The 18,298-nt window shown below is 36.2% G+C and overlaps 1 protein-coding gene across 1 annotated transcript; it reads left to right on the forward strand.

The window, feature by feature from the left end:
* Positions 1-1,695: 1,695 nt before the first annotated feature.
* Positions 1,696-11,979, forward strand: LOC127436636 (fructose-1,6-bisphosphatase isozyme 2-like). The gene is made up of 8 exons (XM_051690886.1): positions 1,696-2,031; positions 2,543-2,705; positions 3,484-3,576; positions 3,798-3,806; positions 4,343-4,483; positions 7,282-7,419; positions 10,699-10,818; positions 11,639-11,979. Exons 1-8 carry the CDS (start codon positions 1,859-1,861, stop codon positions 11,825-11,827), a joined length of 1,026 nt encoding a protein of 341 aa, XP_051546846.1. The 5' UTR covers positions 1,696-1,858; the 3' UTR covers positions 11,828-11,979.
* Positions 11,980-18,298: the final 6,319 nt, after the last annotated feature.

Genomic DNA, 18,298 nt, shown 5'->3' on the forward strand with positions numbered 1-18,298 from the left:
TCCGTTTGTACATTATCTCTCATAGACATTTAAAATCTTAAGAAAAGCGTCGATCACTTGATAAAAAACTTAAATGCTTCCAGAATTTTTCTCAAAAAAAAGAAAAGTGAAAGTCTGCTTTTTAAGGTGGACTAAGAATGTAATGAATAACCTGATAGATTCCTGAATAAAAAACAAAGAAACAACCAATGTAAAAATCAGCATGTACTATTAAATTTTTCGGTACTATTGTCCAAATTTGACAAAATGCTGTTTTATTTTGTCGCTAAGCTATTGTTACAATATGTAAAAACAAATCTGAGAACAGAAAGGAGTAGCAACATTTTAAGAAGTATATTTATGCAAAACATACCATCATTTAAAAGTGGAAAGAATTGTTGTAAGAATTACTGCAAATACTATTGTGCTGTTATTATTTAGTATGGCCTCTTTTGGACCCTACGGCTCTCTTTGGTGACACTGAAATGTTGTTTGGGAGGTTCTCGTAATGAGTTTATGATTTTGGGCTCTGTAGCAAAAAAAAAGTAAAAAAAAAACAAAAAAAAGGCATATGCATTTAAAGGAATGTTCCGGGTTCAATACAATCTCAGTTGACAGAATTTGTGGCATAATGTTGTTTACCACAAAAATGTATTTCAACTCGTTCCTCCTTTCCTTTAAAGAAAGCAAAAATCAAAGTTACTGTGGCAAAGCAATGAAAGTGAATGGGGACAATTTAAACAGAGGGTTTAAACAGAAATGTAAAGCTAAAAGCACTTACATTAATTCTTCTGTTAAAACTTGTATATTATTTGAGCTGTAAAGTTGTTTAAAATTTTCATTTTTAGGTTCATTTTAGGGTTTTTTGACATTACATCGTCATGGCAACAAAGTTGCAAAATTGGCTATAACTTTATACAGAAAAGGTTAGTAAGAGATTTTATCACACTAAAATCATGTTTACATGCATGTTGTTTATGTCTTGTGGCTATACTTTTGAAAAAGTGAGTATTTTAACATTCAAAAATGGGCCCCATTCACTTCCATTGTAAGTGCCTCACTGTAACCAAGAATTTTTTACAGAATAGGAGGGACGAGTCAAAATTTATTTTTGTGGTAATCAATATTATGCCACAAATGCTGTCGATTGAGCTTAACTTATATTAAACCCGGAACATTCCTTTAAGGCAATGAGAATGCAGGAGGTAATAGATTATGTGCTTGTTTGGAAATAGGTCTGCCAAACTGCCAAAATCTTTTTAATGATGTGAATGGTGTCTACACACATAAAAATATTTGAGCTTAAGTGCCTCTAGAGGATTCAAATTTAAATAAAGGTCTAAGAAAGCATGTTAACTGCACTTTTCAAAACTGTAAATCAAATATAATGCATGAACAACATACTGTGTATGCATTTTCTTCAAATGTGTTTGATGTGTTTAGTAAAGTATCTAGGTTTGGTTTGACTTGTTGTGAACACATTATGAACACTCTATTTAAATCCAAATAAACACACAAAATTATTTATTTGATCTATTTAACAGACCTCCAAAATTCATTGGGACGTAATCCTCATAAAATGTTTTTTCTCCATGATCACTCTGCTTCATGACCCATGACCTCATAACCCCTCAGCATATGTTGGGCCAACAGTGAACATAAATAATTAGTTGAATGTCATGAGTGTGCTTTATAAGTTGGGTCCGTTGAGCTCTGGCTCTACTAGAATTCAGACTATACACTACTGTCACTTGATCTCCTTCACAGATATAACCTTGGCTTTTATCCACTCTCTGTGTACGTAAAAAGACTACCTAGTGTCTCTGCAGTCATTTAGTATCTGCCTTTCCAACTGCTCACACACTGGGATACTGTAAGGATGTCAGATCAGTCTGTCTTTGATGTGGACGTATGGACCCTCACGCGATTTGTCATGGAGACCGGGCGGAAGGCAAAAGGGGCCACAGGAGAACTTACGCAGCTCATTAACTCCATGTTAACAGCAGTCAAAGCTATTTCATCTGCTGTCAGGAAAGCTGGACTTGTTCACCTGTGAGTTTCATTTTATAATTCTGCATTATGATAACAGTAGCAGTGGTTAGCAGTTTTAAGATGAAGCAATAATGTGCTTTAGCTCTGTTGTGAACATGTTTGTTGTTAAAAGAATATGTCATGTAAATATAAACGTCATATAACATGTCAATAAAAAACATGTTATTTTGACAATAAAACATGTCAAATGGACACACTTACAGTTTTAGATACAGTTACAGTTAATACAATGAACTCTTTGAGTATCACCCAGGACTTTAACATTTTAGCTGGATTTACTAAGGAGATAGTAATATAGTTTTCTTTGTAAAGATATACCACACTAATGTACATTACATTTGGGGCTGTTTATTTCTTCAGCATAATCATTTATAATGTATTAAAGTGTAGTTATTATTGTTTTATCATGTATATGTATTATTCATATATATTAATGTGTGTTGTCTCTAATAAAATAAAGAGGAATGTTTTTTATTAGAATATTAGTATGTTCTGGCTTTACGGTCCACAGTCAAGGCCTTGCTGGTCAAGTAAATGTCACAGGTGATGAGCAAAAGAAGCTGGATGTGCTTTCCAATGATCTGATCATCAACATGCTGCAGGCTTCTTATGGCACCAGTGTGCTGGTCTCTGAAGAGAACAAGGATGCCATCATCACCCCTGCTGAGAAAAGGGTATGATCACTGGATTGATATTGCAAAACATGTTCACAAATGAGCACTTAGAAATGCCCAAAGTGAACCAAATGGAGAAGGAACAGAGTATAAAGTGGGGCCCAAAAGTCAGACCACTAGTGAAATTGCTTCTGTTTTACTTACAAAGGTGGGTATTTTAATGTTGTAATGAAACTTCAGAGCTGGTCTGCCAGGCAAATGGCAGATATTAATGGAGGGGTGTGCCACATCTTTTACAATAAAAAGGTACATACTGTGGTCATGTCCAAAAGATGACTTTTTAATAAAATGAATGGTCATTTGTATTTAATTATATAGTTGTGACTTTATTTATTGAAAGCTAAATAACTGACATTTCTGATATTTAAAACGTAAATTCAAAAGTCTTTAATCCCTGATCATTTTGGACTGGGTTCAGTTTTCAGTTTCAGTTCAAGTAGTCTTGGAGAGAGAGAGAGAGAGAGAGAGAGAGAGAGTAGCCTATTATTGGATAAAGTGTAGTCAGAAACTCTTTCATTCAAAATGTGCATATAAATGAGGAAAAAGTTTTATAAACTATGTACTTAACATAAAGTTACAAGTCTGGTTAAAAAAATAGCAGCTTATAAAATGTATTTAGTTTCAAAATGAACGATCACTGCACTGTAAACAGTTTGTGACAGGCAAATGTATCTGTGCACTTATGCATCTTTACTGGAGAACATTTAGATAATTACCACATGAGGTCGCCAGTTCACTTTGGCTGTAAACTCAATTCAAGCTGGTGTGTGTGTCATAGGGGAAATATGTAGTCTGTTTTGATCCTCTGGATGGCTCCTCCAACATTGACTGTTTGGCCCCCATAGGCACCATCTTTGCCATCTACAAAAGGGTGAGTATGTAATGCATCCATAGTGTTTTAGCCGAGATGATTCTTTTACACTTTAGTTTGGAATTGTATGTGTGAATTGCAGGTGTAGCCTAATGTTTGATGCATGTGAGAACTGCATAAGCAAATGCAAAATAGGCTACTAATCATATAGATTTCTGTCATGCGTTGTGTGAAATGGCTTTGATTGATATTTGGTGTTCTTGTGCTACCTTCCCATTCAGATCGAAGAGGTACAGTAGCTGACTTCATTTGACCCTGCCTGATGACAAATATTGGCTAAGCAATGCAATATGACTTAATATGACATTTTATTCTATTTATTCAGTTTCCTTTTCATTTGGTCACAACATATTTAGTACTTTTAAGTGTATTTGATGCCATCAGTGCATTATTATTAGCAGTAGTAGCATATTATTGTACAAAACTGCAGTAACAATGTACAGTGGCGTCATTGAGCTTGTTGAATGATGGCATGCATGTTCAAGTTGCATTTTGTTGATTTGTTTTAACAGGAACAACCATTCACAGACAATAAATAAATGACCTTTTTTATGTAGCTATGAAACAGCAATTTGATGTTTGTTAAAACCCACAAATTATCACACGATGAAAATGAAAGTTTACTGTGGGTTATTATGTATCAGTACAGATATGATTAAACATGGACAATCAGTCTATCAATTATTTATAATTTTATGCCTCAACATCAAATATTTTATTTAGCTAGCTTAGGCCAGCGCTGACTCTATTTTTTCTCCTGATACAGGCCTCAGATGGAGATCCAACTGACCAGGATGCCCTGCAGCCAGGTAGCCAGATCGTGTGTGCAGGGTATGCCCTTTACGGCAGCGCCACATTAGTGGCTCTCAGCACAGGAGCTGGAGTTAACTTCTTCATGCTGGATCCAGTAAGCACAACACAGTTAAAATCTACTGAGAATAGATGAATAATGAATAATGATGGAAGGGCCTACATGCAGTGTGAGTATTAAAATAGCTAAAATAGCTTAAAATATCTGATATCAGGGTTTCCTCCTTGTCCATATAAGGAGGAACATTAACCATATTTGAAGGTACAACTATGAAACTACAGACGGCAATATTTCTCAAAATTAAATCAATAATTTTTTTTATTTTTTGTTTTATTTAATAAATATAGTAGTAAAAAAGAGTTTAAAAACTGTTAAATCACTAATCATTAATTCTCTAAATAAATCAATAAATGTCCCTTGTATTTCATTTTAGCACTAGCTTTCATCAGTTTTCATTTTAGCCATCTTTGAGTTGATTTTTCATTTAAGCATTAGCTTCATGTCTTTTCGTTTTCATTTTCAGGGTTACAGTTATCGGCAGATTCGGCACATCACTCAATGACAGTGAGTTTACTTAGTTTAGCTTGGTACAATAAAAGATTTCTTGTTAACTGTTGCAGATGAAGTTGCCAACCAAAACGTTGACAATCAGTTTGAACCCATATAGAAAATGTTAGGGAAATTTTGGCCGAAATAAATGCTGTAAATAACCGTAACAGTAGTTTAGGTATTGGTTCCGTCAGAGAAGGTGATTATGGAAGAGGACGTCCTACTTTGAAAGGTGACGCCCACTGTTATTGAGTGACGTGCCGATAGTCGTAGCGTTATTCTTTTCCCACCCGTATTCTGGCAGATCCCGCCTCCTGCGTTCTGATTGGCTATTAAGAGCACCTTACAAACGGTCTGCGATTGGTCAGTTGAGAAGTCGTTCATATAGTGTTAGTAAACAGAGGGACATCATATCGTGTAAGTTGCAGAAAAACAAACAACCACAAAGTTCGAAGTTCAGTGCGAATTTTAAATGGTTAACAGTAGACAAGACAAAACTTTCACATGCATTTAAATAAGTTGTTTACAGCTTTGTCGATTAATATTATAATAGGGGAGAAAAGTTATTATAGTATATTCCATACAGCTCAATATACGATATGTAGCATAATTTGTTACTTCTTTTCTATAACTTCAGAATAGAAGTGGTTTAATGAAGCGATATGATAGATGTGGTTGAGAAACTGATCAATTTTTAAGTCATTTTGTTACTAAGTGAAAGTCAATGTTTGATTTACGGTAGAACAAGGACTAAAATATTTCTCTGTTTGTAGGAATATGTTAAGAAATAATTGAAGACTTTATATTTCTTATCTTACAGAAAAGTGAGAAATACACAGTCAACTATGAATTAAAAATGTTGTTTTACAACTTTGCTGTCTTAAAATGATATTGCATCTGCCTAAATATATTATTAAATCAGTTAAATTAATGCTTTAAATTGAATAAAATTACCTTGAAATATTTTCAGTATTATATGTGCTTACCATCAATTGCTCTATGCTTATCTGATCGATTTCTTTTCCACAGCATTCTCAGAAAAGTCTGAAACAGTTAATAATAATGATAAAAAATTAAATAAATAATAAAACAAATACATATTCTCTCATGGGAAGTGATGGTTACCTTGATATTTTATATTCTTATATGTGGCATACAGTGAAACCATAAATGTGGGAGCCAGGCAAAATCGGTTTGACATAAAAAATAAAAATAAAATTCGTATTCATATCACTCATTATTGTTCAGGACAAAGTAATGTCACGTATAACTAATGATTTTCTTTCCAGTACATTTATTCAGCCATTTACTTTTAATAAAAAGGAAAACACAACAGTTTTTCTACTGTCGGGAGGGCAAAGAAAGTGTCAGAAGGTGGAATAAGATAACCATCCAATCAGAAGGCGTCGTCAAGCTGGTGACGTATAGATCACTTTCGTCCAATCATTTGACGTCTAATTATATCAATCGCGGGAAGTTGCCGGAATACGGGTGGGAAAAAATAACGCATAGCCGTAACCTGAAACCTTTTTCATCGACTGTGATGACGCGTTTCCGCCTTATTTACCAGCGTAAATCTCGCAAAAGTTTTTATTTTATACATTTTTTTAAATATTGAGTGTAAATGTATAACATTATGCTTTGTGTTATATTACCCTGGAATTAGTTTTAAAAAATGAATTACCACCGCCGTGAGGGGGTTTCTATGACAGAGATTGACAGTAAATTTGTCATCTTCTCTTAATCCACCACTCTCTATTTTTTATTTTTTTTTTTTCTCTTCTGGAAAGTCATTCAAATGTAATAGTGTTTTTTTTTTTCTTTTACTCTTGGAGCAAATGAGTAAGTGAAAATAATATTTGCTGTGATCCTCATTCACCACTGTCGAAGTTTACCCTGCAAACTTTTACTTCCGCTTTCAAAAACCCGGAGTGTGAAAAAGGTCTAAAGATGCTGTTTGAAAACTGTCCTATTCTGTGTTAATCTCGTTAACGAAAGTAATGACAAAAATGTTAAGGGGTGTTTATATTTCATCAACAATAACGAGGACGACAAGAAAAAGAAGATTATTTTGTTAATTAAATGATTTTAATTCAAATTTACTCTTTATGAAAATGTGAGCTGAAAAAAATAATAATGCAAGACATTTAATATGCACTAACAATGTTTTCAAGAAGAAGAATCAAGAAAGAATGTATTAAAATAATTTAGGCGTAGTGTTGGGGATTTCCTCGCTTGTTCACCGATGTCGGTAAATGGGTCTGTTTTAACGGGTTAGTTTTAAATATAAGAATTAATGCTTTATATTGCGCATGCTTTAAATGACTAATGTGGTTCCTCATCAGGCAATTGGCGAATTCATTCTGACAGACAGAAATGTGAAGATCAAGAAAAAGGGGAAGACTTACAGCATCAACGAGGGCAATGCTAAGTATTTTGAGCCTGCAGTGGATGAGTATTTAAAGCACAAGAAATACCCGAAGGTGGGTTTTATGCAATTATAACAGATAAAATAGCGCTAAATAAAGTTGCTTTGTCTGTTTTTGGGGAAAGTTTTATCCTTGCTCGGCACTGTGATTTTACGAGCTAAATGTGACAACAGGATCAGATATAATCCCAAATAACTCAAACCGTTGATTGCGCGTGACGATATTTTTGTACCACAAACATCATGTGATCCAGCAGCCTGACTCACGTGTTCGTCTTGACAAGCTGCAACAGAACAGAGAATGTTCAGCATGCCCGAAGATCGCTCGGTTTAATCCCATACTGAATAATGCGTGCTGACAGGTCAGAACCGGGCATGACAGTGCACTGCATAAGCAAAGCTGTGCTCAGCATCAGCTGATGTTAAGTTACATCCTGAAAAGTGATGAGAGACTTCATGTGCAGAAAGAGTCCAGCTCTGTTTTCTGACCCATGACAATATGGAATGTATAGACTCAGCAGACAGCTCATTCATGTTACACCACTAATCACAAGTCTAGAGGGAAACTGGGTACAATGTGTACTTAAAATAAGCCGAGTATGGATATTTCATGGGTCAGTTGGTAAACACATGGTTAATTATTAAAAGCTAATTGTATTGTTAGTGAAAGATGACCTCATGCCTGATCTTTCCAGGGATTTGTGTTCTTTTTTTGTTCAAGATGTGCAGTCTGATGGTGATAAGACGGAAAGAAAAACATGACTGAGACAGAAAGTTTTTGACTGTGAAAGATACAATTCTTTCAGTTATTTGCATTTTGAAATTGAAAACTTGCTAATTGTGTATATACAGTAGAGTATTATCAACTCCATATTAATGACTGTTATATAATTTTATAATTATCACACATTAAACACATATACAGTGAAATTCTTTTTTTTCCACATATCCCAGCTAAGCTGGGGTTAGAGTGCAGGGTCAGCCATGATATGGCTGGCCCCTGGAGCAGATTGGGTCAAGGGCCCAACAGTGGCATCTTGGCAGTACTGGGGCTTGAACCCCTGACCTTCTGATCAGTAACCCAGAGCCTTAACCGCTGAGCCACCACTGCCCCTATATATGATTTATATATGATATTGGAATGAAATGGCAGAAGAGGCTGGATGTGTTGGATAAATATAAGAAAGACTAAACTGTGTATTGCACATAGTTATTGCTCAATGAGGCAATTTAACTGTTCATGAGATGGATAGCCTGAGGGAAAAAACTGTTCCTGTGCCTGACGGTTCTGGTGCTCAGAGCTCTGAAGCGTCGGCCAGAAGGCATCAGTTCAAAAAGGTAGTGGGCAGGATGAGTGGGGTCCAGAGTGATTTTTCCAGCCTTTTTCCTCACTCTGGAAGTGTATAGTTCTTGGGGGGGGGGGGGGGGCAGACTCAATGACTGCTGAGTAAAACTGTATCAGCAGCGCCTGTGGCAGGTTGAATTTCCTCAGCTGGTGAAGGAAGTACAACCTCTGCTGGACCTTTTTCACAATGGAGTCAATGTGGGTCTCCCACTTCAGGTCCTGTGAGATGGTAGTGCCCAGGAACCTGAATGACTCCACTGCTGCCACAGTGCTGTTTAGAATGGTGAAGGGGGACAGTGTTGGGGTGTTCCTCCTAAAGTCCACAATCATCTCCACCGTTTTGAGCGTGTTCAGCTCAAGGTTGTTTTGACTGAACCACACAGCCAGCTGTTTAACCTCCATTCTGTATGTAGACTCATTGTCATCTCGGATGAGGCCGATGACAGTGGTGTCATCTGAAAACTTCAGGAGCTTGACAGAGGGGTCCTTGGCGATGCAGTCATTGGTGTAGAGGGAGAAGAGTAGTGGGGAGAGCACACATCCCTGGGGGGCACCAGTGCAGATTGTATAGCACTGGTGTCATATTGTCATTGCTTGAGCTGGGTTTGGCTATATCATAGAATAGTATCACAAATTTACATTCATCTCCTTTGGTCATTTTTGGATATTTGTGACTGCTTATATCTTTTGTCAAGGAAAAGACATTCGAAGCTTACTGTACATTTCATGACAGATGTGAGTTTCAGTTTCCTGGATCCTGTCACACTTCCTGTTTTCTTTTTAGTACTGAAACGCTTGTGAAATCTATGGTGCTTTCTGGCTCTCATTTACAGTAATGCATTAACTATGTCATTAAAGGAATATTCCCAGTTAAAAACAAGTTAAGCTGTACGGACAGTATCTGTGCACTACTGTCTATTACCACAGAAAATGATTCAGACCTCTGTTTGTAATATCAAACAAAAAATGCAATAGAAACAACGTACAAACTATTGCTCCCATAGACATCCATTTTAAGTGTATCCATTTTTTTGTCACTGCATTTTTTCTTTTCTTTTACAGGGTTCCCATGGTCATGCAAAATCTGGAAATATCAGGGAATTTTAAAATTTTGATTTTTAGGCCTGGAAAGGTCATGGAAATTTATAAAACATTTTAAAAGGAAAAACAAAATATTTAGTGACTATCATTTGTTTTTGTTATACTTAGAATTAAAACATTTAATTCAGCTAAATGTTGCTCTTTGTGAAAGCAATCTAATTTTTTAATTAATTATATATTAATATAATTACAATAATTAAAATAATATTGAGAAGTAATTTTAATAATGATGTTTACTCATTTTTAAAGGTGCACTCAGTAACTTTTTGTTTGAGTCATCTTGGATTTACACTGACACCTAGTGTTGTGGATGCAGCATCATTTAAAATCAATAGTTTTCAGTTTCAGGTACCAATGTAGAAATTCACTATTCACAATCAGCCATGATTAATTTAATCCCAAGAGTGAAAGTGTCCAATAACAAGACAGTTACTGAGATTAAGCGAGTTGTATTCAGCCGGTCATGTGATTCAAAAATGGCAGCCTCCATGAGGGCGCCCCTGTCCCATGTAGAATAAAACAGCTTTTATAAGGTTACTGATATGACTAGAGTCCTAATCTCATGTGAGTGCTCATGACTTTATACATATGTTTCAAAATTACAATTCATTTCTTTAGGGGTAAAACGTTTTTAATGGGGAAAAAATAAGTGTACCTTTAATTAATGTAAAATTACTTAAATACAGTAACCACAAATGACTGGACAAGTCATGGAAATTCATTGGACAAAAGGTGTGAGAACCCTGGTTTTAGTTTACAAACTGTGGTACAAGTTTTCTAAGTATCTTACAGTATCTAAGGCAAAGTACAAATATATTAACAAAGTTTGAGTGGTCATTCAAATACTGTTGAACACATGTTTTAAACTCAAATGTGATTGTCTCACAGGATGGCAGTGCCCCGTATGGTGCCAGGTATGTTGGCTCTATGGTATCTGATGTGCACCGCACCATTGCCTATGGTGGCATCTTCATGTACCCAGCCAATGAGAAGAGTCCAAAAGGAAAGGTAAGTCATTCTGTGTGTTTTACGACATGATTATTTTTAGTTTATGTGCTATAAAAGTCTTAGGACAAAATGTGGAATCTCATCGTCAAAATTCACTATTAAAATGATAGGATATTTTTTGATACAGAATAGTCATTCATCATCATGTTACAACAAGGTGTTCTATGAAGCATACGTTGTTAGGGTTAATCTGTAATATGATTGTTCCCAGCAGACTAGGTCACTCTGGCATAATGTATTTGTATACTTCAGTAATCCATTAGCTTCTTCTGTGTTGTATGCTGTATACTGTAGATTACTTTATGGTTTACAGCAGGTTCAGGCAGGTCATATTCTGATAACAGATAAACAGTCATTTTGCATGACCTAGAACTGTGTCACTTATAACAATGGCAGTTTATAAACATATAACATGAGGCTATACCTCATGTGCAAATGCATACTAAGAATAATCAGAGCTGGAAAGCTGTGACCTGGATATAGTATCTACAGTCCATGCTGCCACTCAAGAAGTGCTGTACTGTATAAATTGAATACATATTTACACAGTCCAGTTTCCCTTTTCTACACAAATAATATATATATATATATATATATAAACCAGGTGTGACTGAACAAGAAAAATGTTCAGTGTTTCTCAGTGATGTGAGAAAATAAAGCATATTGACTTTAAAGTCAAGATAAAACTATGATAAGTGCTAACAGATTAGTGTACTGAATGAATTTGATCAAACTGAACTTGTATTGATGGGCATATCAGTGAAACATGACTTGCTAGATTTTGCAGTTCTCTTTTTCTCATGTCTTTCATTCTCTCTAGCTGAGGTTGCTGTACGAGTGTAACCCCATCGCCTTCCTGATCGAACAGGCTGGAGGTATAGCCACAACTGGCACTCAACGCATCCTTGATATTAAACCGGAGACACTGCACCAGAGGGTTCCCTTTGTGGTGGGCTCCCAAGATGATGTGGAAGAATACTTGTCCTTTGTCAAGAAATATCAGAAATAGAGATTTACGTTGAAGTTCTTTTTTTTTTTTTTTAGATCAAGTTAGGACAGAAAACTTCAAATTAGCTTTTTTTTAAACAGTAGAACACCTACTTGTATCAGAAGATTGCTTTTTGTAAACCGAGAACAATATTAAATTCCCAGTATTCTAAATCTTGAGGCTTTTTATTCCATTTTAGCAACAAAAATTAGACAATTTAAAAAAATTTAAACAAAAGCTGAAGTGTGTAATTTCTGCGCCACTAGCATCAGCAAATGGAATTGGAAAAAAGAAAAAAAATACTGTTTTCAAACAGATTTCAGAAAACTCACAGCATTGGTTAAGCCAATGTTGCTGTCTTGGGGTGGATAGGTCGCTCAAACAAACAGAGGAATGTTTTGATTGTGCCACAGAGCCACAGTGTTTACACTTTTTGGGTCAATCAACATGTAAATGGCTTACTTATACTGTAGTTGATATTAATCTGGAATACGAGAAAGAATTTTAACATTGAAAAAATTACACACATCAGGTTTAAGGCCATCTCCTTATATTTCTTGTAAGAATGGCCTTGTCTGCTTTAGTTACTGCCCATATAATGGCAACATGCCAAGAGATAAACAAATAGCACATTTTGTTTTGCTGGAGCAAAATAACAGCTCTCCATGTTAATTTTCATCTCTCCAGAAGATCACAGCAGGTATGGTGAAAAAAAACCTGGAATATTATGACATGCAGTGTTTCCAAAAATGCCCTTTTTTTCTTTCTTTAAAAACCCTCATCAAATATGTCAGTGATATATTGATCCAACATATTCTGCAGCTTGGGTTAAAGTCTGAGAAACCATTACAGTAAAGACAATACAATTCAGTTATATAGATAAGAACCAGCTTACTTCCTGTTGAAGCCGGCCTAGGTATAGGATACAACGGGGCTAAAGGCCCACCTTAAGGGAAATTAGCTTTAATTCTGGTCACAAAGTGTCAAGATTCAAGAAATACATGTATTTTCATTGAATATTGATGGAGCAACACAATTAGTGTGAAAAGAAATAACAACAGTAGGTTATTTTGAATAAAATTATTATTTTTTAAAAGGTGGCGAGAGAACCTTTTACCCCACACCTGGGTTCATGTTGATATAGTGTAGATACTGAGGCAATAGATATAGGGCACAATTTGTCAAATTACTGTATGCGAATACTTTTAAGACAGCAAGATGCATTTTTGAGTAACAAATTAAGATAATGCTTATTCAAAATAACCACTTCAGAAAAGGGTGTATCATTTCGATCACATTTTACATTTCATTACATCTCAAGTATTCTATAAACGAATGAATCTCCATTGTGATTGGATCAGTCAATGTGAGCCCACTTTGAATGTTTTTCATAACCAAACTGTTTACCCCTAATTAGGATAAAACAATGTGTTTAATAGGGGCCTTTAGCCCCTGCAACAGGAGGGCTTTTTACCCCAAATACTATCCTTTCACTTACTGGACAGTTATTGAATTTATATATATATATACAGGTGCATCTCAATAAATTAGAATGTTGTGGAAAAGTTCATTTATTTCAGTAATTCAACTCAAATTGTGAAACTCGTGTATTAAATAAATTCAATGCACACAGACTAAAGTAGTTTAAGTCTTTGGTTCTTTTAATTGTGATGATTTTGGCTCACATTTAACAAAAACCCACCAATTCACTATCTCAAAAAATTAGAATACATCATAAGATCAATAAAAAAAACATTTTTAGTGAATTGTTGGCCTTCTGGAAAGTATGTTCATTTACTGTATATGTACTCAATACTTGGTAGGGGCTCCTTTTGCTTTAATTACTGCCTCAGTTCGGCGTGGCATGGAGGTGATCAGTTTGTGGCACTGCTGAGGTGGTATGGAAGCCCAGGTTTCTTTGACATTGGCCTTCAGCTCATCTGCATTTTTTGGTCTCTTGTTTCTCATTTTCCTCTTGACAATACCCCATAGATTCTCTATGGGGTTCAGGTCTGGTGAGTTTGCTGGCCAGTCAAGCACACCAACACCATGGTCATTTAACCAACTTTTGGTGCTTTTGGCAGTGTGGGCAGGTGCCAAATCCTGCTGGAAAATGAAATCAGCATCTTTAAAAAGCTGGTCAGCAGAAGGAAGCATGAAGTGCTCCAACATTACTTGGTAAACGGGTGCAGTGACTTTGGTTTTCAAAAAACACAATGGACCAACACCAGCAGATGACATTGCACCCCAAATCATCACAGACTGTGGAAACTTAACACTGGACTTCAAGCAACTTGGGCTATGAGCTTCTCCACCCTTCCTCCAGACTCTAGGACCTTGGTTTCCAAATGAAATACAAAACTTGTTCTCATCTGAAAAGAGGACTTTGGACCACTGGGCAACAGTCCAGTTCTTCTTCTCCTTAGCCCAGGTAAGATGCTTCTGACGTTGTCTGTGGTTCAGGAGTGGCTTAACAAGAGGAATACGACAACTGTAGCCAAATTCCTTGACATGTCTGTGTGTGGTGGCTCTTGATGCCTTGACCCCAGCCTCAGTCCATTCCTTGTGAAGCTCACCCAAATTCTTGAATCGATTTTGCTTGACAATCATAAGGCTGCAGTTCTCTCGGTTGGTTGTGCATCTTTTTCTTCCACACTTTTTCCTTCCACTCAACTTTCTGTTAACATGCTTGGATACAGCACTCTGTGAACAGCCAGCTTCTTTGGCAATGAATGTTTGTGGCTTACCCTCCTTGTGAAGGGTGTCAATGATTGTCTTCTGGACAACTGTCAGATCAGCAGTCTTCCCCATGATTGTGTAGCCTAGTGAACCAAACTGAGAGACCATTTTGAAGGCTCAGGAAACCTTTGCAGGTGTTTTGAGTTGATTAGCTGATTGGCATGTCACCATATTCTAATTTTTTGAGATAGTGAATTGGTGGGTTTTTGTTAAATGTGAGCCAAAATCATCACAATTAAAAGAACCAAAGACTTAAACTACTTCAGTCTGTGTGCATTGAATTTATTTAATACACGAGTTTCACAATTTGAGTTGAATTACTGAAATAAATGAACTTTTCCACGACATTCTAATTTATTGAGATGCACCTGTATATATATGTATATATATATATATATATATATATATATATATATATATATATATATATATATATATTTATATATGGGGCTATGCAATGACACAAAGTGACACATTTCAGAGAGAGAGAAAAAATAAATAAAACTTAGGATAACTTAACTGCATAAGTGTGCACACCCTTTTATAATTGGGTATGTGGCTGTTCAGAATCAACCAGTCATCAAGCTCATGTGTAATAGTACACACCTGTCTTCACCTGAAGTGACTCTGATAAAAGTCCAAATAAATCTCAGCTGTTCTTGTAGGATTTTTCTGACATCTTCTTGGTTGCATGCTACTACAAGAGCCATGGGCCACAAAGAGCTTACAAAGCATCAACAGGATCTCATTGTTGAAAGGTATCGCTCAGGTGAAGGCTACAATTTTTTTTCCAAGGCATTAGATATACCATGGAACACAGTGAAGACAGTCATCAACAAGTGGAGAAAGTATGGCACAACAGTGACATTATCAAGAACAAGACATCCCTCCAAAATTGATAAGACAAAGAGAAAACTGGTCAGGGAGGCTGTCAGGAGGCCTACAGCAGCATTAAAGGAGCTGCATCTCTTTCTGGCAAGTACTGGTTGCTCCCTACATGTGACAACTATCTCCCGTATTCTTCATCTGTCTGGGTTATGGGGCAGGGTGGCAAAACCAAGCCTTTTCTGACACACAAAAAAAAAAAAGAAAAAAACTTCCAAGCCTTGCAAAAACATATATCCAGTTTCCCAAAACCATGTAGAAAAATGTGTTGTGGTCTGAGGAGACCAAGATTGAACTTTTTGCCCAAAATTGTAAAAGGTATGTTTGGCGCAAAAACAACACAGCACATCAGCAAAAGAACACCATACCCACGGTGAAACATGGTGGTGGCAGCATCATGCTTTGGGGCTGCTTTTCTTCAGCTGGAACTGGGGCTTTAGTGAAGGTGGTGGGAATCATGAATAGCTCCAAGTACCAGTCAGTTTTGGCACAGAACCTTCTGGAGTCTGCTAGAAAGCTGAAAATGAAGAGATCTTTCACCTTTCAGCATGACCGTTGTAAGGCTGGCACCAGAATGTCTACAACCAAAAGGCGCCATTTCCATCTAAAAGTCAAAGAACTCTGCGAGAATCAACGTCATAGAACTCTCTCACAAAAGCTGAAATCTACACCTGAATATCACCACGTGTGATAAAGTGCAAATCGCCTTTTGATGAAATCTACACCTGAATATCACCACAGTGTGATAAATTGCAAATCACCTTGCTGCCCCCCCTTCTCTCTCCCCTTCTCCCCTTCAACAGCTCTGGACCAACATAAAGACATAAGACTTATATGTAAAAAATATAACAAATAACATGAAAACAAAGAATGCAACTGTATGTGTTTGATATCATTTAAGAGGTCTCTGTGCGACTGGTATAGTGGTCTCTTTCCCATGTTGATAAAACTAATGGTAACAAAGTTATAAGGTCTTTGCCAAATACTGCATAATTCTGGAGGTGGCTCCCACTCCTTGACCTACAATTGAAATTATCTCCTGTATGTTAACAAGGTTAAACACCAGGAAGTCAAGAACCCATTCACCCCCAAATCCTCATTGTTCAAAGGATAATACCATTTGGTACACAATGTTTATTCTGTCTGGATATTTAAGGAAAGTTGGCATGAAGTTCTGGGAATCTGTATACAGATCTCCCATGCTGTACCGCTGCATGTAGTTTTGTCAGGTATGTTTCTTTGACTTGTCTTTTATTTTTAGTAATGCTTGTTTATTCTGATCATGTGAAATTGGCTTTGATTTGAATTTCTGCAACAATGTTTTATATCCTACCTGACAAATAAATTGTTATTTTTTGATTTATTCTGAATTCCTTTGAAATCATTACTGGAGCTTTAATATAGGAGGAAGCCAATTAAAGACTCAGTTTGAATTTAAACCACTCAGGACAACCAGGTAGGACAACCACCTAGGACAACCAGGTAGGACAACCACCTAGGACAGCTAGGTAGGATTTGAATTTCAATAGACCAGGGTAGACCATACTGGAGCTTTAATATAGGAGAAACCACTCAGGACAACCGGGTAGGAGAAAGCCATTTAAAGACTCTGTCACTGCTCATCGCCCGTCTTAGCAAGTTGTATGTACGTGACTAAGCGGCAATATCGTCTGGTTATGAGAAAAGCCAAACCAGACCATATTAGTTAACCCTACAACCGCTGACTAAGAACGGAACTGGCTATCCATTTTCAGTAATTTAATAACGGCCGGCGTAAGTCTCCAAAGATCAAAAGGACAATGAATAGAAGAGGATTTAGAGTAATCAATAACCTAAAAATGTTAAATTAAAAGAATGATCAGAAATTAATTAGAGCTTAAATATAAATTAGAGGTCAACTTAAAATTGGAGTCAGATTAATATAAAATTGGAGTCAGATAAAATGAATAACGGAATTAAATGTGTGAATTAACAATAATTGATTTACTTCAGCACTCAGAAAAGACAGAACAACGCAGAGACCTTCAAGGGCAATTTATTGAAGTTCCGCTCCGGAACGGATATGAAAATTATTTATCCAGATTCCTTTTTTCCTTTTTTACACCATGATCAAAAGCACACATCCAAATCAACAAAAGAATGGCTTCAGCAAAAAAAGTTTACTGTTTTGGAATGGCCCAGCCAGAGCCCAGACCTGAATCCTATAGAAAATCTGTGGGGGGACCTGAAGAGGGCTGTACATAGGAGATGCCCTCTCAATTTGACAGATCTGGAATATTTTTGCAAAGAAGAGTGGGAAAATATTCCCAAGCCAAGATGTGCCAAGCTAATAGACTCCTATCCAAACAAACTGAGTACTGTAATAAAATCAAAAGGTGCTTCAACTCGTATTAGTTCAGGGATGTGCACACTTATGCAGTTAGGTTATTCTATTATTTTTTTTTTCTGAAATGTGTCACTTTGGTTTTCAGTGGCATTGCATAGGTTGTAATATTTACATTAAAGGTGCAAAAATTAATCATATCATGATGTAAAAAAAAAATTACATCACAAAACCCTGCTGTTTTAACTGGTGTGTAGACTTTTTATATCCACTGTGTGTGTGTATATGTATATATGTGTGTGTATATGTATATATATATATATATATATATATATGAAATCACCTTGAACAAAACTGAAAATGACAAATGAGTATTGTGTCTCTAAATAAATGTGATACTTCCCAGGATATTCATTAGCTACATAAGTTTACAACATTTAAAACAATTACTAAATATTAGATCAGATGACCTCAAAATCAAACATTAGACACAATGATCTCATAGAACGAGAAAATGTTGCAGTGTACTTTGACAAACAGGCGTT

Source organism: Myxocyprinus asiaticus, chromosome 4, assembly GCF_019703515.2.
Source record: "Myxocyprinus asiaticus isolate MX2 ecotype Aquarium Trade chromosome 4, UBuf_Myxa_2, whole genome shotgun sequence".
NCBI lineage: Eukaryota > Metazoa > Chordata > Actinopteri > Cypriniformes > Catostomidae > Myxocyprinus > Myxocyprinus asiaticus.

Bases quoted from the DNA above. Each gene is read 5' to 3' on its own strand.
- LOC127436636 (XM_051690886.1), top strand. From the start codon at position 1,859: ATGTCAGATCAGTCTGTCTTTGATGTGGACGTATGGACCCTCACGCGA. The intron at 2,032-2,542 runs GTGAGTTTCATT...TACGGTCCACAG, and splicing joins AAAGCTGGACTTGTTCACCT to TCAAGGCCTTGCTGGTCAAG. The intron at 10,819-11,638 runs GTAAGTCATTCT...CATTCTCTCTAG, and splicing joins AGAAGAGTCCAAAAGGAAAG to CTGAGGTTGCTGTACGAGTG.